The 23,701-nt window shown below is 35.1% G+C and overlaps 1 protein-coding gene across 1 annotated transcript; it reads left to right on the top strand.

The window, feature by feature from the left end:
* Positions 1 to 1,394: 1,394 nt before the first annotated feature.
* LOC105672106 (mitochondrial sodium/calcium exchanger protein-like) lies at positions 1,395 to 11,115 on the top strand. The gene is made up of 9 exons (XM_012366818.2): positions 1,395 to 3,584; positions 3,655 to 3,872; positions 5,462 to 5,787; positions 7,288 to 7,368; positions 7,781 to 7,900; positions 8,326 to 8,652; positions 9,004 to 9,122; positions 9,266 to 9,419; positions 9,710 to 11,115. Exons 1-9 carry the CDS (start codon positions 3,528 to 3,530, stop codon positions 10,078 to 10,080), a joined length of 1,773 nt encoding a protein of 590 aa, XP_012222241.1. The 5' UTR covers positions 1,395 to 3,527; the 3' UTR covers positions 10,081 to 11,115.
* The last annotated feature ends 12,586 nt before the right edge of the window (positions 11,116 to 23,701 follow it).

Consider the following 23,701-nt stretch of genomic DNA (forward strand, 5'->3'; position numbering starts at 1 on the left):
ATATACGCACGACCATCCAGCGTTGGCTTTTGGCTCTTCATTATATTGTTTTAATTCTCTTTATTTCATTGTTTTAATTCTATGAGGCCTTTGTAATACAATTTATTTTAATATTTTATATACCGTACGACAAGTTTTTAGAATTTATTAATTGGTTGTTGCATATAGATGTCTGATTTAAAAAAATTTTTTTTTGGTGGTTAATTAACACATCCAAAAAATTGTACAACAAATGATATATTAGTCTAATAACTATGCATTTTTACATTATTTTTAAATAAATATATGTTAGATTCAAAAAATACAAAATATATATACATGTATGTGCTAACTCGGTTAAAGTATTAAAAAATCTTGACAAGAAATGAAAAAGAATTATTGATACTACAGACACCTATCAAAAGCATCTGTTTCAACAGGCAGAACCTATCAAGCATCTGTTGCAACAAGTTATTGGAAGCTCGCCGGTAATTGTCAGGCGAACGACCGTAATCTCAGATTAATTGAACTCCTCCTTCCTTACTAGAAATCCTAATATATAATAGTTTAACATGGCACGATACAATAAATATACGCTGAGACGCGTGGCTTTTACAAATAAAAATGATGCAAATTATTTAGAAATTAAAAGTACAAAAATTTCAACTTAATATCTATAAAGTTATAATCAGATTTGGAATCGCATTATTGTAAGTGAATTACGTTCTTCGAGAAACCCTAATTTGAACTCAATACATTCGATAGAAATATCTCGATGTCAAAGCGAATATTTTATATCGTAGAAAAGCAATACGAAAACCATCACTACTGTTGGATTTCTCTGAGCCGATGTATACATCCATGATATACCCATCGTTTTTAGTTTTGATCCTAGATACATAAAACCGAGAGCAAAATGGGATGGAACAACTGGCAAAAATATCACAACGCGATTTATTCCTTCTTTTACCTACATGCGGATATTATTAAACAAAATCTGCTGTTATATTCGCTAATTTAGTTATGTAACTACGTAACATGAAATTTTAGAAAGATGTTTAATATAATCAAAAGTTTTTATAATAAAATTAATTTTCATACAAAAATGAAAAATGAGGCTGATGGATTCGTGAAAAAGCTTCGCGGTCTTTTTGAAATAGCCGATTTAATTAGATTTGCAAGACATTTGTTATTTTAGCATAAAATTGAGATAAATTACATCATTATTTTAATATTTACAACAAACCTTTGTGTTTTATCTCTCACATGAATCATTTTCCAAAACACACGGCGAGCGGCTCAAACATAACCAAATGCGTATACTCGCACATACTCGGTTTTAATAGTATAATGCCGTTACATTAATTGTAAGAGTCGTCTTATACGGAAAGAAGCTTTTGCATATTCCAACCTTATATCACCCACGCGCTTTATTATAAATGTGCAGGCGGCACAGAGAGCCAAAACAGGAAACCGGAAAAGCCAAGCGAGCGCGCCTGGCTCTCGTAGGAAGAATAAAAGCGCAGTATAAATTGGGGTAAAGCCACTGGCTCCTTTTGTGCCCCATGAATGCAATTCAATAAAGTGTTTAGAGCGAAAGCGGCACAAAAGAAGTCTGGCGATAAATGACAATTTGCTGAAGTTGGCAATTACGGTGAAGTACGCCGTTGCTGAAAAGTGGGCTTAATGGAAAGTTGTTAGAAAGTAGGCAACAATAGGAGATAGACTGATAGACATCAGCGCGCGAGTTCTATCGTGATTTTTCTCCGAGGTAATTTACGCGGTCAAGTGTCCAATAGAGAGCCTTCCACAATTTTATGCTAAAATAACGAATTTTTTTTAGAAATTTAATTTATTACGGCTCTTATCATATTCCAGTTTTATCCCCAGTCAGCCAATTTATAAATTTTTGCAGGCTCACAGTTTATATATTTGATAAACAAGATTTATAAAGCTGAACTTTTTAGTTAATGTAAAAATATTAGTTGCAATTTTCAAACATTAATTCTAATCGAGCGCAAATCACACTAAAAGTAGTTTTTTTTCAATTAAAACAGCAGTTTAAACTTTGTTCAATTTTTAATCGTTCTTAAAGTAATTTTTATAATGGAACTGTCGTTTTTACAATTATTTTCTAACTTTAACAAAATTAAAACTTAAAGATATTCGATAAAACATTGGGACTCAGAATTATTGGCAGGTGTTTGCAATTTGATATTTTAATTATATTTTAATGGAATTATCTGCTATATTTATTCCGTATTTTAGGTAGAGAAAGACTACCTATATAATGCAATATCGGTTTTTTGTCAAATTATTTTTGGCGAGCTTTTTGAGAGGAATTTTGCATTGTTCTATAAACGTTCTTTATTCGTGAGTGTTCTCCTATAAAACTGATAGCAGCTGTGAAAGTCTCGGTTGACAATAATGGCTCTAACGAACTGGCGTCGCCTACTTGCGACGCATCATTGAGTTTTCATTATCGTAAGCTGACAATACTATCGAATAAGTGTCGATATAATATCGCGCGTTGGATGACGGCGTATCCGTTTGCCAAGAGGTTTCCGTCCGTGCTCGTTACCCGGTATTTCTTTTTTTTATCGTCTTGTCACACGGATAGAAATGGAGCGGAACGGGAGAAGAGACCTTCTGAGTCTAATGAGCCCCTCGTTACTAGCCGAGTGTGGATGAGTCTCACCTCGTTGTCGAGCAGCGACATTCTTAAGTGTGCACTCTTGCAGCCGAGAGAAGCCAACGACCATACATCTTTTTTTTTTTTTTAAAAAAAGAAACATATTGCTTCGCCGACATTCGCGTCTAATTGCAACCTAAGCAATTTAATAACTGTTCAATTCCCGGGTTCAATTCCCGGCTTAGCCACTCGCGCCCTGATATTTTTTCTCTATTCCCTTCTTTCTAATAATTCCTATCAGTACATACTGATTCTCCATATGTGAGAACAATGTACTAAAATTTTCGTACACTTTAAGTATCTCGAACCAGAGATCGGTGTACAAATTTAACTGTCTCACGTAGACTAACAAATTAATTTCTTTAAGAAAATTATAATTTCGCACTAACATCCCGCGACGGCTCTCTATGCCTTTCTATTATATTAATTGATTGTTATCATTTGAGCCATTTCTTTATATGTGTTAAATTGTTTTAATAACTGTTGCTCTGATCTTGACAAATCCGAATTTTATCCGCGTATTTGTCTTCAATATTGTCTCTCGTTTCAAATAAAATTGGAAGGTGCTACGTAGATCGTGATATTCACTGCTTAAATTTCCTCGCGCTGATCAATATACAGACTGTTCAAATGTGTACGTCATTGTCAAGAATTCCCTTTATGTGCGCATCATATTGAATTTACGTTTCGAACTGCGCGCATAGTGCGCGCTACGTATGTGACAGCTTTCTGTCTATATCGCTTGAAGTTTCGCTCGCTTCTGCTTGAATAGGCAACGATCGAGCGGATCCGTGAAAGGCAAATACACAAAATATAGGTTACATATCGCTCCGTTGCGCTTTTATGCTTTTCGAACATGAGGTCGCAAATATCGAGCAGTTTTTTAAGACACGGGCATCTGCCCATACGGGAGGTGAATTGTTATCGACGTTATCTTCCGTAGTTTGCGTCCCGTCGAGTTCTTGGTCAAATCTTTTTTCCAGGATGATTGCTCGTATGTTTGGCAAGTTTCCGCCGAGGAACGTTGCGAATGGGTAAAGAACACTGAAGACTGCTACTCAAACTCGGTGATTCAGTACACGATACTGTTATTTTGTCACTTCAAATCTGAAGATGTAGCGCTGTTTATTACCGGCTTGGCCCTCGTGCTTTTATGGCTCGTCTATTTATTTTTAATCTTGGGAACCACAGCGGATAATTTGTAAGTTTCTTTACGTTAATACTTATAAATCTATATTAAATTTCTCAAATTAGGTGTTATTTTCATAGTGTGCAGTTTTTCTTGTAATAAATAAGCACAGATTAATAAATAAGTTTGTAAGATTATTCATCAAATTTAAATAATTGGAATATTCATGATCGACTATGAGTCCGGATTATGAGAATAGCGCGGCAATGAAATTGTGCCTTTTCTTGAAGTACCAAAATTGAAAACTTTGGCCAAGTTCAATTCCGTTGAAAACGTGTTACCACCTACAGAATATAGATGATTACGTAACTACAACGAATTTTGACTTTTGGCAACTAACCAAGCCAATAACCAAAAGATTCATGTTTCCCCGTATTTCAACCGTCTATATCCTATAGAGCGGTTTCTTTCAAAATGATAAACGAAGGTTTCCCTATTCTTTCGAGTTATACAAATATCAAGGAAAAATGGCAGATTGCCACGCAAGAGTGCATCCAATAACGGGGTTTTGGACGGGATCTGGGAACCCCAAAAACCGGGATCTCGGTCATATTTTGTCGATATTTAAGTATATATGTCGATGTCGACATAAAAATATCGCCATTTCTCCATCCAATAAATAAATAAATAAATCAATAAATAAATATCTAAGAGTTTATCGCAATAACATAAAGTAATGCAAAGCTGAAATAGCAAACAAATTAGCATATATCGTGTATATAAAGCAAGGATTACAAGTTCTGAATTTACGCCAACTTATTTAACCAACTCTTAGTTGAACAAGCATTTGTATTCAATATGTTGCTTGCTCTTATATCTCTGTTCATCATCATCTAAATCCCTGGTACTTTCAAGAATCGCTGAGAAGTTTTGTAACATTTATTTTGCTGCGCTTAATGGCAAAGAAACGGCAACGATACTTATATCGCGGAGTTTGTCGGAGTTTAGCTTTGATCTGTAGCCAGTATAATAGTTAAAACTCGGTTAAGAAAGTAAACTTACTTTCCTGCAAAGAACATACTCTTCACATTTAGCGGAATAGCGAATGCTACTGAATGCGGGTGTATACGATGTTAGTTCAATAATGCGCATATCAACGAACATTACGAAAGTTATTTTCTTCCCAAACCGACTATTTTATATTTTATGTTCTATTAACGAAATCGTTATATCAATAAACGTTTCCTCAACTCTTAAACGTACAAAATTTTCTATATAAATCTATTTTCTAGATAATACGATAGAGAAAAGTGTAAAGTAAAAATAACCGATAATAATATTTAATAAAGCAATACAATCTTTAATTATATAAAATAAATAAATAATTATGCGCGTATATATTTTATGTAGTACGAGATTAATAAATCGAAATTCATGTAGAATATTTCACAACGGGAGTACCTCGATTGTGATGAAAAACAAGGAAAGTTTAATTTGAACCAACAATTTAATTCGAGAATTTAATTTAAATCTTTAAGAGACCCTTCATGTTCATTGCAATTAAGAAACTTTTCAATGAGAATTTAATTACGACGCAAATACCGAAACGTTAGATATAAATAGATGCTGCGAATTAATCGTTTGCGACATTTTTATTACAGTTTTTGCCCAGCACTGGCGGTAATAGCCAGTGTAATGCGTCTATCGGATAACATCGCCGGAGTGACGATATTGGCATTCGGAAACGGCGCGCCTGACATCTTCACGTCCCTCGTGTCGAGAGGCGACAAACCGATAATAATGTTCACCGAATTAATCGGCGCGGGTGTTTTCGTGACCTCGATGATCGCCGGCTCCGTCGCGATAATTAAGCCCTTTAAAGTTTCGCTCAGATCTCTCATGAGAGACGCCTGTTTTTATATCGTTTCCGTCTGCTGGATAAGTTACGTGGTGTGGGACGAGATGATTTACCTCTGGGAGGCCGTAAGTACGTCTATTCTTTTTACTCAATTTCGATAGGGCAATATTAGTCGATTCTTTTTCCACCCTACCGCTACATACTACAATTTTGTATTTTCTTTTTGAATGTAAATTGATTCGATCACAAATATGGCAAAAATAAATATAAATGTTACATGTTTTTTTATTTTTTTTTTTTTTTTTTTTTTATCTTTTCACATTTTTGCAATCAATGGTTTGCAACTGACGATTGTGACAAGCGCAATCATCGTGAAACAATCTCTCAACTGAAAAAATATCCAAATTGTGAAACTTTTTTCTCTTTATATCGTATACCAAATATTATCGATCATCAAAGATACTGAAAATAGATATGATTAATTATTATTCATACCTCGGATGTTAATTTCGACATTTCACGTTTAATTATCTAAATAGGGTAAACGTATCATTCCAACTATTCCATTTTCGCATCCTGTGCGACCGAACAGATGATAGGTTCAAATTAAATCAATAACTTCCACAAACTATAATTCGACTAATCTTCTAACTGGCAATAAAATGACGCGTCTAAACTGGAAGTATCGAACGAATAAACTCGCATATATCATCTGCTTGTGATATTACGATATATTATACTTAAACTTTTATACACATTGGGGTATAATTTATCATCTGTTATTCCAATCAACCATTTAAATGTATAATTTAAGGTCGGGCAAAATAATTAAACTGCGGTACTGATTTGATTAATATTTTGTACAAGAATGGTCAGATTGATATTTGATAAAATTTATCGATATTTCGCACATCCAAATCGGAAACGTCGCAAATAGCTAGAAAGTTTATCTGCGGGAAACCATAAGTGGTTTCATTCTGGAATAACGATAATTCTCCGGCGAATTTAATTAAGCTGCCCCACAGTCTCTCTTCACCACCTGCCGGCTGGGCTTGCAATCTGACTGTCGATGAATTTTTGCGGGATTCCGCGGCAAGAAATCCGTTTCAACGGGGAAGCAGAGATTATTGTTACAATGAATAAAGTCCGTGAAAATAATTTTGCGCCTGCACAAAGCGACATAGGCGCGGACTTTATTAAGTCGCGCATAAAACTGTTAAATACCTCGAATCGTTTCATATCGCGCGACGCGATAGCAAATAGACAAACAGACGAAATGCAATTTCATTCAGTGCATATAGCGCTTGATAATTTCCGTGAGCAATGCCAATTTTAATAAACATATTTAAGTAAATACATACATTTCGCTCAAGAAACTTAGTACGCACATCTATTTAGTTTACTTTATTAAGAATTTTTCAAAAGAATTCTGTTTCCGAAATGATTTTATTCGTATATTAAAAGAAAAAAATCAATAGATTGTTTTTTAATTAAGTAGAAAAGAAATGGCGTCATCCAAGTTTTTTTGCATAATATTATAGATGTAGTCCATTCATTATCTTAGTGTAGGGGAATAAGTGAGTCTAGCAACGATTAATACTTTCTAATGCTGATACATTTTAATTGCAGGTTTTATTCTGATCTACGCACTGTTCATCGTGGTGGTCGTGATAATGCAAATGTACGACACTAGAGAGGAGACTTTAAAAAGTAAGTTGCGGATTCCTTGACTTACGAAACGAATACGAAAGAAGACCACGCGAAAGTCTTTGCTTCCGTATTTAAGAATCTTGGGCGGTAAACTAGAAGTTTGAGAATTTGTAACTTTCAAAAAGTACATGTTTGCGTCAACAACATTTCCCGAATGTAAATAAAACCGTTATTCGTTTTAAGGAAGAGTCGAACTCATGAAAAACCTATATTCTCGAAATAAGTCTATGTTCAAAATTTCACACGATCGGCATGCGTTCACAAACTATTTCTGCTCTGTAACAGAAAATTTTTTTATAATCCTTGTAAAAATGTGAAAAAGATGACTAGCCTCTTCCTTATCGCCTATAGAAAATTTTCACCGTACTAAGTATCGATCCTCTTTCCCGAGAACATTCTTATGTACTTCCAGCCAGGATCCCAAGTGTACCCGATCCAGACGTCCTGCATACTTACTTGGCGAACAGGGACACAGGCGCCATTCCCAAGATTCCCGCTAGAAGCCGACCTTTTGGCTTACGTGCCAAGCTGAGTACGTCGGGCGTCGTTTTTACGACTCATCGCACATATCCATGCCTTTAGATCCTTTGAATTTGTCGATAGTTCAAATTTTTTTCCAAAATCTTTGACATCTTTTGTTTTCTTTTTTATATCAAGTATTTGTAAGATATATGGATCTTTATATTCAAATTATTATTTATTTAAAGGCACATTTTTCATCGTAAATGTAATTTGTTGTCATAATTATTTATCATTCACTTTTGTAATCAATATTTTTATTTTAAACCATTTGCAATTAAACGCGATATAATTATTTTTAATATACGAGCGCAAGAGCAGAATAAGTTTGCAATTGAATGCATTATAAAATTAATGACCTTTACTTTAAAAAAAGTCTTTGCATAATGCAACATAAATATTATTAAATCTATGTTTATATATGTTCGTGCAAGTTAGATATGGCCATCGCAATGGAGGTAGAGAGAGCCAAAATACGAGGCGATCCTATTCAATTGAGTCCAGAAATTAGCGACTACGATATCGATCGACCAAAAGGTCTCTTTAAAGAATTTTTGTACGATATCAATCCTATCAGCAAAGAAGATTGGAAGAAATCGAATAAATTGCTTAAAATTGTTTTGGTTGTACGTGCACCCATCATGTTTCTACTACAGTTGTTTATACCGGTTGTAAATCCTACTGTCGAAAAGAACGGCTGGTCAAAACTATTGAATTGCTTACAATTGTGTGTGACTCCTACGATTGCATTATTTTTATTAAACGGTTAGTTCTCCATTTGTATATCTACAAAAATTTTTCCGCGAATAAAAAATAAAATAAAATAAAAATAAATATAGATAGATTTTATTTTTTAATATAAATAAAATTTGTTTTTTTGTTGCATGCATTAATGCAGAATAAGATATTAAAAATGTATTGTTTATTGCTTTTGGCATTTCTCTCGTGTTCTCTTGCCACGCAAATAATTTTTCAACAGAAAACGCATTTCATTGCAACATATAGAGCAATGTGAAATGCAGAGGGGTAATCAATAACGTATATAATAGCGATATTGATATAATATAACATTCGGTACCACTCAACTTCAATTTCATGTTAACTATTTTATTGCAGTTTGGCAAACGACTTTCGGCAATGTGCCAATGGTGTCGATATTCCTGGCTGTCGGCGCCGTAATTGCTGTAATTGTATTTCTAACGACCCACGTGGACCGTGTACCAAAGTTTCATAATGTGAGTACTTTTCTTTTCTCCTCGGGCGCAAGAAAATGGTCGAACTATTACATTATTGGTGCTCGTGACATCGTTACGTTATATAAAAAAAAAATTCGATGCTTTACTAGTACGATAAACCACGTAATAGTCCTCAATTCTAGGTCTTTGCGTTTTTGGGTTTTCTGGCTGCTATGTTGACGGTTTATTTGGTGGCCGGAGAGGTCATGGCGGTACTTCAATGCATAGGATACGCATGCAGTATATCCGATGCCATGCTGGGCATCACTTTTCTTGCTTGGGGGAACAGCATCGGGGGTGAGAGACATGTGAAAAATGCTTCTTGCATAGCACTTGAAGATAGTATGCATAGTAAAGTAACCGCAGTCGACAAGACCGTATTTTCTTAGATTAAATGTCCAAACGCGACGAAAGAAAAAGCCGATGTTAATCGAGAGAATCGCTATTTCAACACATTTTCTTTTGATTCTTAAATTATAATTCTTTCAATAATTTTTAGCAAAATTAATGTTTAGCTTAGTTCGGTAACGAGAGCTCTATTGTTTATGTTCAAATATCTATCTGCAAGATAATCCGCAACTTTATAGATCTCATATCGAATACGGCCATCGCCAGGCGGGGATTTCCACGCATGGGATATGCAGCCTGCTTCGGCGGACCGATGTTTAACACTCTACTGGGACTAGGGCTGACTTATGGCATCGACACCGCTGTCGATCCTGAACAACTGACGAGGATTAGGATCAGCAATATGGCACCCGGCTGCCTAGCTTTTCTCCTGTGCTCTCTAATGGCCACTATAATTTATCTCAACATTAAGGGAGCTATAGCGCGTCGTTCTTATGGCGGTCTCTTATATTCGATCTACTTTGCTTTTATTCTCATACAATTTTTAAGCGAATTACACTTTATACATCCGCTCGGCACCGATTTCAGACCCGACGTGTACGATCTGTAAGACTTAATATATATACGGATTTTTTATGTACTTATACTGTTATAAAAATATAAATTAATGCGAAGCGTTATTTACAATTAATTATAAATTATTCTCTATTTTCCGAGACAGCATTAAGTGCTACGAGATAAGGTATCCGTGAGGGAGGAAAAAATATGCAAGAACGTTTCTCTTTCATGAATTATGTTAAATGAGTCAGGATTATACGGATACAGGCAAAAATGCATTTTTAACGTCAGACGGAAGGCGAGCTTCCCGCTGGAAAATGTTTGGGCACCGGATATATATGAGAAGGAGGAAAAGGCGGATAGGCGAGCACCGTCAGGTCGTTTTTAGACATTTCCCCGGAGAGAACGAGGTGTCCCGTTTCCGACCGAAGCCGGTTAGTATGGCCACCATAACGCCGAAACGGAAACCACAAGTCATGAGGCGGTTAGGAGTCTTGGTAACGCGTCACTTTTAAATTTTACATTGCGCCGTACATCATGGTATACCTCGAGTGTTGCACGGACTCGGATACCGTCGTAATTGAATCCGTTATTAGGAGAGGGACACATTTCCAGCGCAAACGCCCCTTGCACAAACGTCTCTCATTTTCTTTCAAATGCGATAAAAAATGGGCGCGAGTTATTTTTTTCTCCTTTTGCGCCATTTACGTCTCATTCTCTTACATATATATCCTTTTAATCGATTACAAAGAGTCCCACTTCTGTCGCATTATCTTGTAATGACTGTTCTTTCGCCAATTTATAGCCAATTGTTCTTCAACAAAAACGCTGAAACATTCATAATTTTCTTTTTTTTCGTAATAATTAACGATTTAAAAAAAAGAGCTTGTAACTGACTAAGCTTCTCAGAAGAGAAAATAGATAGTACGATATCTTTCACTTCAGTTTGTTTTATGAGAAGCTTAAGAATTTGACTAAAAGCATAATTAAAAGAAAAAAATGGAAGAAAATTCTATTCATCAAATGCGCCCATTACTGAATTTCTTTTGTAAAAAATGGAAATATAATACGAGTAAGTCAATGGAAACAGATGCTGCGTTGACATTGCTTATTCTCTTTTACGCCTTCCCATCTTTCTGTTTTCTCCACTACAGATATTTCTGGAGAGAATTGCTTCTACATAGTAGTGCCTTTCAACGTGTGTACCAAGATAAGTCTCCATTGTCTCTATACGAAAGTTTAATTCCAAATCACCTTTACTTTTCGTTTCCCTTTTTGCTCTATCAAAGTGCGGATAAAACAATGAACTAGGATGGCTTGTCGCGGAAATAGACTAAAGTTTCACTACAGCAAAATCTGGATTTTCCTCGACGTGCATGTGGGAGTTCTTTTGTAAAGAAGCTTTAGGAAAAATGATTTAAAAATGAATTTTTTTAAATAAAAATGTATATTGGAAATGCATGTTGGAAGAAAGTTATTTGAGTTTTTTTTTCGAAAAACAACATTGGAAAATTAATCTCCTGGATTTAGTGCATTATTGATCGATATTTTAATTCTCGAATTTTGAATTCTGATACTATTTCAACATGTTCGACACGTGTAAAATCCGTGTATCCGACGTAGTAATTCATTGCGCTCAATTAATTTGTCGTACAAAATGCGCGACACCTGTTGTTCTCGATATACATAAATAGTGTTTAATTGTATGCAATCAATATTGATCTCAATATAAAATACATCCCGTTTAACGTTCACCAGAAATGTATGTTACCGAACGTTGCTTCGAAAGCCGACAAAAATCACATACGAAGGATTTACTTGCATATTTAAGCTTATTAAATTATTTTTAAAATATAAAACAAACATTAACTAATAATGCTACAGAAACAGAGCATTATATTAAAAACAGGAATTTTCTGTAAACACAAAGGTATAACAGAGATATCAGACAACGGCGTACTGACGTGACATCGCGTCTGCTTGCAGTCTATGTCTCTTTGTGCTTCTCGTTCTTAAGTATTCAACAGTCAACGAACAAGTATTCAAAGCCAGCGACACTCGAAACTGCATACGTTCTACGTGCGAAGATACAGAATTCCTTGTATATTTCGCGCATGATTATCTTCCTTCTATCCAATTATCTAACTTTGGAAACGCGCCTGCCCAGCGTCCATTATCAATAATATCGATATTATGTTAAAAGTAAAGTTTAGCAATAAATTTTCGTCGTGCTTTTTAATGAAAGAAGAATTTGCTGACGAATATTGAATAAGTTCGCGGAAGTAAAGAAAACTTTATCGAACCATATATTAGGGTCGGTCCCCTCGTCTAGACGAAGGACTGGATCGGTGCCCAGCATCCGTAGATAAGATTCCTGTCTAGTTTCTTCCGTGCCAACGCGAACTAACGACCCTCTCATCCGGATCGCTCGCTCAAGGGTAGCGAAAATATTCAACATTACCAAATCGAGAAGCATCGCAAGAAAAGAACATTATCATTCTTTTTACAACATTACGAACACGTTTGGTATGCGTAAAGTTGCAAAATGGTTTGCAAAATGCATCTGCTTTAAACGGCTTTAAACTATCTAAATAAGTCGGGGAAAACGTTTTAGCACGTACGTGTCTATACATGGCTGTACGGTGAATTGAATTATTGAATTTAAGTAATTCCGGCAACATGGCCAAATCTGCAAAAGCATTTTCTCTCGGCGCATCAATTTTCTGCGGAACACTATCGTATTATCAGTTCATACATGTGCCGGCACACCATTTCGAAACAGTACCAGTGGTAGTGACTCTAATGTAGTTTAATGTTAAACGTTTGCCCAGAGTACACTTCGCCGACGTATCAATTATCTACTTTCGCGTAACATTTATGCTACTATATTACTCTCCGACGGCGCACGTCCATAATCATAAATGAATATGGAATTACCGGCTAATAGACCATTAATTAATCAATATTAAATACGCTTCAGTGTAAAGTAACGTGTAGTATTTTTCGCAGAGATAACATTCACGCGAGCTGCGATTAGTTCGCATACAAGGAGCTTCGATATAACGTCGGTTTATCATCAATTGTCGGGTTATTCCCAACGTTTTCAACTCGGAAACTCAATAAAAGCGGATGTCCGGATGTAATGTATAGCATTACTCTTATTTCTTACGATGGCATCGAGGTCCGTGGAATCTCCAATCGATGCTCGATATCAAGGCTAAATAAAGTGCCCACGGTACCGTTATTACTTCCGGCAAACTTCTATCATTAATTCGACCGGAGAACTTTAAAAGGAAATGCGGCTGCAATATCTGTCTCGTGTTTAACATCATTCAAGTTTTTATTCTCACCAAAAATAATTTTTGATTGATATAATTGTTGCTTTACTTATAAACATTTCTACACCATTAGTCTTGAAAAAGTCTAGCAAAATTTAATTTTACAAAACAAAAATTTCTTAAATAATCCATGAAATAATCAAATAAAATAAGAAACAAAGTTAAAAATAATTTCTAATCTTAACTTTCACCAAGATTAATTCATTAATATTATTATATAGATTTTAAAAACGTGTATAATATACGTTATAATATAAATGTAAAAATAAATAAATGTAAAAGCTTTAAATAAAAATGCAATTTATTAAAATATTAAATTTATTAAATAATTATGAAAATTTTGTAAAACAATTTATTAAAACTTATTTCTCCAAAAATAGATTATCAAAAGAGCATTACCGGAGGCAAAAATGTAATAAAGTGATGCATTTATATGATATGATGTAACTTACCACAATATTGAACAACAAGCCCGCTTTTATCAAGCAAAAATTATTATTTCATTCTATACACTTACACATTTGTTTGCATAAAGCTAGAAATAATGACAATAATGCCGATGTCGCATGTGTATCGCTCGATTTAACTTCCGCGTTAATGCGCGCCACGAGCGATAACGTTTTGCAGTATTACCGACATTTGTTATCGACATACATATTTCGATGATTAGTATAAACGTGTATTTTGATACAAAAATTAATTGAACCATATACCGTACATTGATTGCACCACGTTGCATTCATTTAGTGTGTATGTTATAAAAATAGCTAGCACATCATGCTTTGTAAAAATCCAATGCAAAAGAAACGTAAAAACTATCTGACAACTGCTGAAAAAAAATCCGACAAAAACAATGGATACAACTACCTATTATTTCAAAAAGTACAGTGCGGAAGAACGGGATTAAAAATTCGTTGAACTATCTTTACGGGCTTGAAAATGTATTATGAAAATGTATGAGATTGTTTTTGCGCAGCAAAATTTAAAAAGTGATACGTCCTTATGATACATACGCACATCGCAACGGTCTCATCTCTCATTTGCTTCCGCTATCGAGCACTCTCAGCCTCCACCTGGCGGGATCGCAAAGTTTGATATTCTGCCGGGGAATATATTGTAGGCAGATAAAATATATTACGCTTGCGAGATATTATGCTCGTATTACTTGTACCGTCAAAATAGGAAACGGCGCAACAGTGATAAACTGCGTGCTTATTCGTAATTCGAATTGGATAGACCGATACTGCTAGGTGTTTCTTTTTACGGTTTATATCGATGATTTATGACGACAGGGCGCATTGCTTATAGCACCACAAACTTCTACACGTTGACGGAATTCATAATTCAGGTATTACAAGAAATTTAGCTTCGATATTCGAAAGTCATGTATGCGATATGTGCGAGATGGATGTGAGATGTTCGGATTCTGCTGAATCACGATTTCATGAATTATTGACGACAGCTAAACTAGAAATTGATTTTCTGATGTTAGAAGCAAGATCGTATTCGATTCAAACATTTTTATCTCCGAGCGTTATGTATTGAATGTTTTGTGTTGATGACACCGCTCGACCATCCGATACCCCGGAAAAATTAATCTCTTCGTTGGAAAATCAATACGCTACACAATATCGCCGGCAATGAATAAGTATACGCTTATAGAACATGTAGAAAATGCAACTAAAGTTGTCAGAGATAGACAGACTATATATGTGAAAAAAAAACAAAACGTTTTGTATGTATAAATACAGGGTGATTTTAAAATATAATGTCAAACTCTGCAGGCGAATTATTGAATAATCTTGGAGTCAATTTTCTCTTTATATATTTGCTAGTTAACATTCAATTGAATTCCATTGCGTTTATATGCGGAGTATAATCTATATATATATATATAAATAAAATGTAATTTTTTGTACGAAAGTTAATATAGAAGTTTTTATCCATATTTCGCGCGGTATAAAGGTTGCATTGTACGATACTCGAACCATCGTAGAAAATAGCGATAAACGATATCGAACGCAAAAGAACAGACATTTAAAGCTATAGCAACAAATACTACTTTGGAGAGGAATGGAGAAATCGAGAAACACTTAGGTGACCATTAGGTTTGATCGCGAAGATCGATAAAATTACGCTTGTTGTCACAGAGACGAATTGTTGAAACAATCATGGAAAAAAATTTGTTAAATGGTAACAAAAATTTTAATTTATTAAATAAGATTATTTTGTTAAGACAATTAATAAACATTGTATTAAATTTAATATGTTTCAAAGTTTTTGTTGTTAATTTCTGAAGTAGAAAAAATTGGCCAAAACACATGCACAAATAGATAGCTTAAAAAATTTCTTAAAAATATATTAATAATTTTACGCGCATTATATGAATCATATTTATGATCTAAACAAAGGAATTATTGCGTCCAAAGCTAATTTCGAGCACAGCAAAATTGCAATCCCAGCGATGATAGCAAATATCACAATAGCGTAAAACAATTGGGTATTCGATGCGTTGACGCATGCAGAAATCGATAATCGTTCGTACGCCGTTAAACAAAAACAAATCGACCATATGGTACTTGAAATAGTAGAAATAAATTCTTGACTCGTACGAGTAGAATTAAATGGAGGAACGAGATGGCTTATCGCTCTGATGGCTCGACACCGCTAGCTGTCCAAAAAACATTGCTGTTTTCTGATTTTATTATTCTATCATTTCTATACTCCCAAAATATTCACGTATATAAATGTAAAAAAAATAAATGAAAGCATTTTATATACTGACTTTTGCAGAGACGCATTTTACGATATTAATTCGATTACTAATCAAACGTAAGTATCGATAACCAATAATTGATACTTTATAACTTAAAATTTTACATTATCCGTTTGTTGTATGTTTATTTTCATAGATTATAATTTACATTTTCTGTCTTTTTTGTTCATTTATTATGAATTACAAATGATGTAATTTAGAATGCTGTTATCTAATTGTGGCAAAAGGAACGAGACGATAATATGTAGCGTGAGTTCCATATTTGATATTGATTAATACATAACTCTAATACGCGAGAATATACCTAATTGATGTGATCTGGATGTTCCGACTATGATAAACTGCTTGCATTTAGTTCAGCTAAATAACAATAAATTACTCGTCTTAGATTGTATACGGAAACTATAAAGAAGATGGTTGTTTCAAACACTATCCGTTATATGTGTATCTATGAATTAAGAAACGTGTACAGAATATTTCAAAAATGCTCGTTTAGTGGAAGATACAGTCGGCTTTTCTTTAACAAAAATGTTACAGGAAATTATTAATAAAATTAACTTGGATTTTCGCTGATAAAAATATGTTTCAGATTTCATGAAAAATAATGTTATCTGTTCATTTTCCGCTAATTCTGGGACGCTTTATATCAAATGCGTAAATTGAGAAATATATTTACGAGTCAACAAGGGATAATAATAACTTTGCGGAAGGATTCGCGTATATCGAGATTTGCTGAGATTACGTATTACGCGTATAGATATTTGATACTTGATAGTTCAGTTTGATGCACTCTCGTTTTTGATTACGTTTATTCGCGTCTTGCAATTTATCAATGCGATACTTTTACGGTATTACCGAGCAGTCTCGAAAGAAATGATTTCCGCTTCAGGTACCGGATTACGTGAACGTCGGTTTTAATACGGTAATACTAAAGAGAAAGAGAGATAAAGAGAGAGGGAGGGGGCGTACGACGCCAATGGGTGCATTACGGCGCTGCAGCGTCAGCTAAGGACGCCCATGTTTTCCACTGGGAAATAGAATTTTCACTGCTGCTGTAGGGACCGCAGTTTATAGTTTCATGACGGAGATAAACGAGGAAAGTCGATACGACGCCGGTGAAAGTCGACAGTTGGGACGAAACGACCGGGATGTATTAATTGTCCGAGATAGAGCGGAAGACTATGAACAAGAGATAGGAGGATCCTATCTACGATCTTATAGCGAAAGAGGAAGCACAACTATAACGTTCCAAAGACCTCAATTCATTCAAAATATTACACGACTAGTCAGAATAATTGTGATAGTAAGCGTATCCCATGATTTTATGATTGTTATTGCTTTCATCGCAAAAATATGTTACAATAAAATAATTCAGCGTGTCTCAGACAAACTGTGTCCAGGCTGTATCATCCGATATAATAACAAACTTCTGAAGTCATTTACAGATGAAAATTTTTATGTCAAAATGTCGAAGCACAATTAATTTTTAAAATGCAAAGTGTTTAAAGCAATAAAATGATCAAATTGATTGTCAAAAATTTATCTTCTCAGGCACATTACATATTGACACATTTTATATCTTTATGAAAAATCTTAGAAATTTGCTATTAATGAGATACAATTTGAAATACCTTATATGTTTTACATTATTCTTGAATCTTAATGATATTAATATAACATAAATTCGATTGGACTTACCGGCACGATGTGCAGCAACGGAGTTGTTTTGTTGATCTGCGAAGGTAATCTGTAAAATACAAAAGTAAATTCAGACTAGAACTGCGTTTAAAATAATTAATATTTGACAAATAATTATTGTGCACATTAAACTTTTAAATATACAAGGTATCTCAGAACGTATCACCCGTTAATAACAGATTTTTGAGATTTCTATGGTAAAAATATAAAATTCTCTCTCTCTCTCTCTTTTAAAGGCTTATATGATTTAACTATTAATACATAAGAAAAGGCAACAATAAAACACTGCTGGATATTCGTGCAAAAAAACATATATTTCAAATAATAACAAACGTTTCGGCATGAATATCAGGCCATCCTCAATGTAAAATATTGATGTTTGTAATACAAATTTAATAATTAATGAGTTTGTGTCAATAATACTTGAAAAAAATATATAAATCAATATGCGATGTGTCTGAGCATATTGTGACGTGGATTTTTGACAACGATCGATTTGATCAACTTTAAATACTTTGCATTTAAAAATTACTATAGCTTTGATATTTTGATTTAAAGATTTTTGTTTTCAAATGACCTCAAAAATCTGCTATTAACGAGTAATACGGTTGGTCTGAGGCATACCATATAACGATAGTCACACACAAAATGGCTAAAAATTCTTATTATAAAATATGTACTGTATTGTTCTTGCTATAAAATATCACTTGATTTAACGCATAATCCTAGTATAATTTTGATGTTTAATACTTGGCGCAGAATATTTTTTTCTGCCTTAATATAGTTTTACGCGTAATACAATTTTTCGATAATTTTTCTTTGCTTGTGTCTCGGAAGTCACCGTCGAGAGAATTCGAAATTGGAACGGCAGTCGAAGTCGCCCAGTCGTAAAAGCTAGGGGAATCGAATCGTGAGACGCTTTACGAAGCTGACTGCTATCAGATTCGCTAACTTTTACGATCGGTCCACGCTGTCGGTAAACGGGAATGTCGATGCATTCGTATTTCCCAAGTTGGTGGCGTGCAACTTTACGAATTTTCCAGAACACCAAATGTTTAACAACCACAAGACAATAATCACTAATTAATGTCGCAAACTACTTATTCAAACAGACAGCATATTTACGTTTCTCTTCTCGTATATATGTGCGAGCAATCTCGGAGTTTATCTTGTCGTGAATGTTTATGCAGTCTTTTTAATTATTTATATCTATTTTTCGTACACACATATATATGTATATATTACATATATAACATTCACATATATATATGTAAAATATAAAAAATAATATAAAAATATAAAGCAGAACTTTTATGATGCTTTAAAATTGTTGAAAATTTGACGGCATATGAAGAGCGGAGCAGGCAACGTAGATGGTGGAAAACGAAGGCACGTTACTTTTGCGGGAAGTGATGAGAATGCTCATGGAAGCGGCGAAAATTTTTCGTCGCGCGAGATTATTATACGTACGTACAGATTTGAAGAGACGAAAGGCGGGACTTAAGCGGAGGGATTTCATGCGCCCCACGCTTGAGCGTAAGATTTATCTCTACGAAACTGTATAGTGGTGCTCGCGCTCGCATGCGATTCGAGGGAATATCGTTTCAGCGCTGAACGCGCCGCTTTTAATTAAATTGTATATTCGTGCGGGCGTCGACGAATAAATTCCCTGCAACTGACGCATGATCGTTACTGGCGAGGATTGTTCCAGCGCGCGTCGACGTCTTGGCGCAATTCGCGCGTATCGCCGCCGCCTCTTCGGAGCAAGTCTCGCCGGATTCTTTTGTGTCGACGGCGGTGCGACGCTCAATGGGGTTTAAGAGCCTCCGTGGGAAAGGGCCGGTAATGAATTTTTAATTGGCCGCCCGTTCACTTCGATCCGCGTAGAAATATGAATTGTCCGAGTCGCGTTAATTGCTAATTTATACAGCACTTGAGATGCTAGTTGAATTCCGACGCGATTTCGCGCAAACTGTGTGCGCAGTAGGTCTCTTTTTTTATATTCCGAACAGTATTTGCTTACTTGACGGTATTTCACGCGGAACATAATTTTCTTTGACTGGCGTAATATTGATTTCCATAAAATTATGATTTCTCAGTAGGTGCACTTTAATGACTGTCAGTTTGTATACGTGTAAACCGTGGTGCGGCAAATACGTCGGAAAAACAAATTAAAGAGGACATCCACCGATTTTATTTTAAGCGTTTTTATCACGATATACGTTAAGGCTACAAATATAACATAACATTCGTTGAAATCTACGATTTTATTTAAATTGGGATATATTATAATGTTAATTAATTCGCGTTACGTCCAGCTGTTTCAAGCTGTAACCTCAAAACTTGGCTATGTATTAATGTCACTTACGGCTAACGCTGCCTGCTCCCGTCTAATTATGTCACATTCAGCGCTATGCAAAGTCTGTTCTTAATTAACATTAATTAAGGGCAATCGCGCTGACATGACACAAATTATTCGCTTCTTACATAGCCGCCGCAAAATTAGATTAAGAAATTGGATTATTTAATAATATATCGCGACACATTTTCCGCCAACTTATTTTATAATGTCAGTGGAAGTTTAATTAATGTTCTTTTCGAAAGTTGAGAGAGAATGACTGGCGAAGAAATACCTATCTTTACGATACACGTGGAAAAAGTTTTTACGGAGGATATAAAGTTTTATCATTTGCGATAACAGGATTATATATTATAGAAATTCACAGAATTCTCATCGTAAGTGAATTAAATAAATTTAAAAAATAAGGGCGTCAGAGATGCAATATTGTAGAATGAAAATAACGTTTAGATTGAACGTCGCTGACAACTTTTAAAATTTCGCTCAACAATATATTTCTAGATGTCATATGTCTCGTAGTCCATAGAAATCCTGACAACCGCATAAGTTTCAACAACAATGAACGAGAATGATTCACAGCTGTTTCGCGAATCCTTTATTTACCTTCGGTGCGTTAAGAGAATTCCCAAATGATTCAAGAATTAACGTCAGACCAACTGTACTCGCGATAACATCACAGTCAAGTACATACATATCAGAATCGCGGAGTAATCTCGCAAGTGTCGTAAACTCGCTCAAGTGCTCTTTCTTTAACGCATCCATCACTTGCTTAAGACTGTCGAAACGACATTAGAGATTAGATAGTCGTTTTACAACGTATGTCCATTACATAATTGATGGAACGTAGAGCAGAATATAAATGATTACCTCTGAATTCAAAAAGAAAAATCTGTTCTTTACATTTCTGAAGGTTTTTAGAAATTGCCTTAAATATGCACACACACACACACACACACACACACACCATTTACGTTGCAAATCGTCGATTAAAATAATTTATGCCACGATAATAAAATAACGGAAGATATGCATCGCTCAAGCCTCAACTTTAATCCCGACATTTTTCTCTGCTGCAATATCTATGTTAGCAGGCATAAGGAGGGATGGGAGGGCTATCGAGACGGCTATTTTGCGAGTAGATACCTAGCATTCCCTCGGGCTACCATAGACCGTCCGCATGTACGCAATCTGCAGCGCGTTAATACGTGCGCAACTGTCTCCATGTGTATGTACAAGATCGACACATACACAGTGCTTCAGCAGGATTTCTCAACTTATTAATTTCTCCATTTGTCGCAAATAAATTGAGATAATATCAAGTAATAATATGACTAATTGCGATAAGCTGACGACAAATTTCAGCGAATTACGTTAAGATAATCTCTTGGATGTTTAATAACTCCCCAAATGCAATTTTTTTCCACACAATTAATGTTCTCTAATGCTTGAAATAATGATAGCTTTTGATCTGTGCGCGATAAGAACCAATTTTCACGACCTCGTGTAATTACAAGCATATTCGCCCAGAATTTGCACTTCTCATTTAACGTGTAGCTTTCGGATTTTAATTCCGGAATCCGTTTCGATTGAAATACGACCTGATGAAAATCGTGCTTAACTGTGCTCGGAACGTTTTGGATCATATGAATCGAAAAACGCTATTGTACCGATCGTTAGTTCGAGTGTTGAATTTTTGTCCTATATACTACGCGAATTGCTCGTTAAATTAACATGCGACATAAGAATTTTAACAGAATATTTATATCCAAAAAGCATAATAATTTTAAAATAGAAAATTGGAAAATATAAAACTCGATAGAAAAATTAAAGAAACACTGTTAGTATTAGCAATAAAAATATAATTATTATTATTTCCTGTTTGTGATTTCTTTCAACAATATATTATTATTAAATTTCACAGAAATGTTGCAGAAATGTTATTTGCCTACAAAGTTTATTTATCATTGAAAATGCACACAGGCTTGTGCACCAACCATAAATACGCTTTTAAATTTCAAACATTTTATAAAATATATACGCGTTTATTAAAAGATAAAAGTATCCGCGTACCTACTCTTTTAATTAATATTAATTAAAGCAGTTAAAAGAGCTGCTTTCCAGAAGTTTATATCCACGTCAATTATGTTAACTATCACCGCGCATGGAACATGGAAAGAGTTGAGGATTCCTGCGATAAAGGGACATCCACGCTCGTTGTCGCACACACGAATGTCCTGGACGCTCGTATTCTCGATCATATCTCACCCGTACAATGGTCGCGCCGGGCAGTCCCTACTAATTAACAGTCGCTATTAGCCGACCTGGTCAATTATACCTGAATTATTCTGACGATGATGCCGCGCCGATGATGGCTGCACCCGACCACTGATCGTGGTACCTACGGACGTACAGCATGACAAATCGCCACGTCCCAACGTTTGTTGTATGATGTCTCCGAGCGTAGGTACCTGCAGCAGCAGTCAACGGGCGGACGGACGTGCGCGTCCTCGATTTTACGCGACATGGCGTGTTGATTTTGGCGCAGGACGTACCGAAGCGCCGAGTTAATAATGATAGCGCGGTTTATAGTACCAAAGTAGGTTTGCCCCGCGTATTATCATAATGATCAACGAACGAAATGTGATATGCAGACGAGAAATCCGGATTAGGTGTGACAGGTCAAAGAGCATTAAATAAATAGCTGTACGGTATTATGATAAAGTATAAATTGAACAAAAATATAAAAAAAGTTATACAAATGATAAAAGATGATTATTTTGGTATTGACTTTAACAAATCGAAATTAATGATCTCATTTTCCGATAAAGTGTGCTTCTAAAATTATTGCAATAATCAAAATGAACGACGTCTGCAATGTGCGAGAAATCTGAACCAAATGTTACTTATTAGAAAAGCGTGGTTTCGACCTGACACATCCTCGTACGTGAATTGTAATAAATAGTGTTATAAAGCATTGACAATGGTATAACCGTCACGTAGAATTGTATTATACACATACGAACTAAATTAAAATTGATCAAAGTAATACGTTTTTCCATTCAACCGTTCATTGATAAAGCATATCACTGTCCGAAATCTATATAATTCCGTTTAAATACGGAATCACGTTTGATGGAAATTTCCGTTGGAATGGCTATTGATTTTTACTCATCGCGCATATTCGCTTATCTGTGTGAAGAAAAAGAGGTTTCTCTCGAAAAATGTTAGCTACCGACTGAAATATCCGCGGACAAATATGATTAAAGATTAATCTGTGCGATGAGCTACTCGAGAGGGTAGCGAGAGATATTTATCTTAGCACGGTTTCCTTCATCGTAACTTTGACCTCTCCCGTTGGTATACGTTATCAGCGACGTGATACAAGCTCGTCGAGGCCCGGAGATAAGAGTGAAAGTACCTCCGGGATTCTCTCCTCGAGTTTCAAAGAACTTGGCACGGACAAGACTATATCTTGTCTTTGATTTGGCGATTCCCTGTGAAA

The sequence above is a fragment of the Linepithema humile genome, chromosome 4 (genome assembly GCF_040581485.1).
Source record: "Linepithema humile isolate Giens D197 chromosome 4, Lhum_UNIL_v1.0, whole genome shotgun sequence".
NCBI lineage: Eukaryota > Metazoa > Arthropoda > Insecta > Hymenoptera > Formicidae > Linepithema > Linepithema humile.

Coding starts and splice junctions, on each gene's coding strand:
- LOC105672106 (XM_012366818.2), top strand. CDS start 3,528: ATGAGGTCGCAAATATCGAGCAGTTTTTTAAGACACGGGCATCTGCCC. Junction 7,369..7,780: donor TAGAGAGGAGACTTTAAAAA/GTAAGTTGCGGA, acceptor ATGTACTTCCAG/CCAGGATCCCAAGTGTACCC. Junction 9,123..9,265: donor GTGTACCAAAGTTTCATAAT/GTGAGTACTTTT, acceptor CCTCAATTCTAG/GTCTTTGCGTTTTTGGGTTT.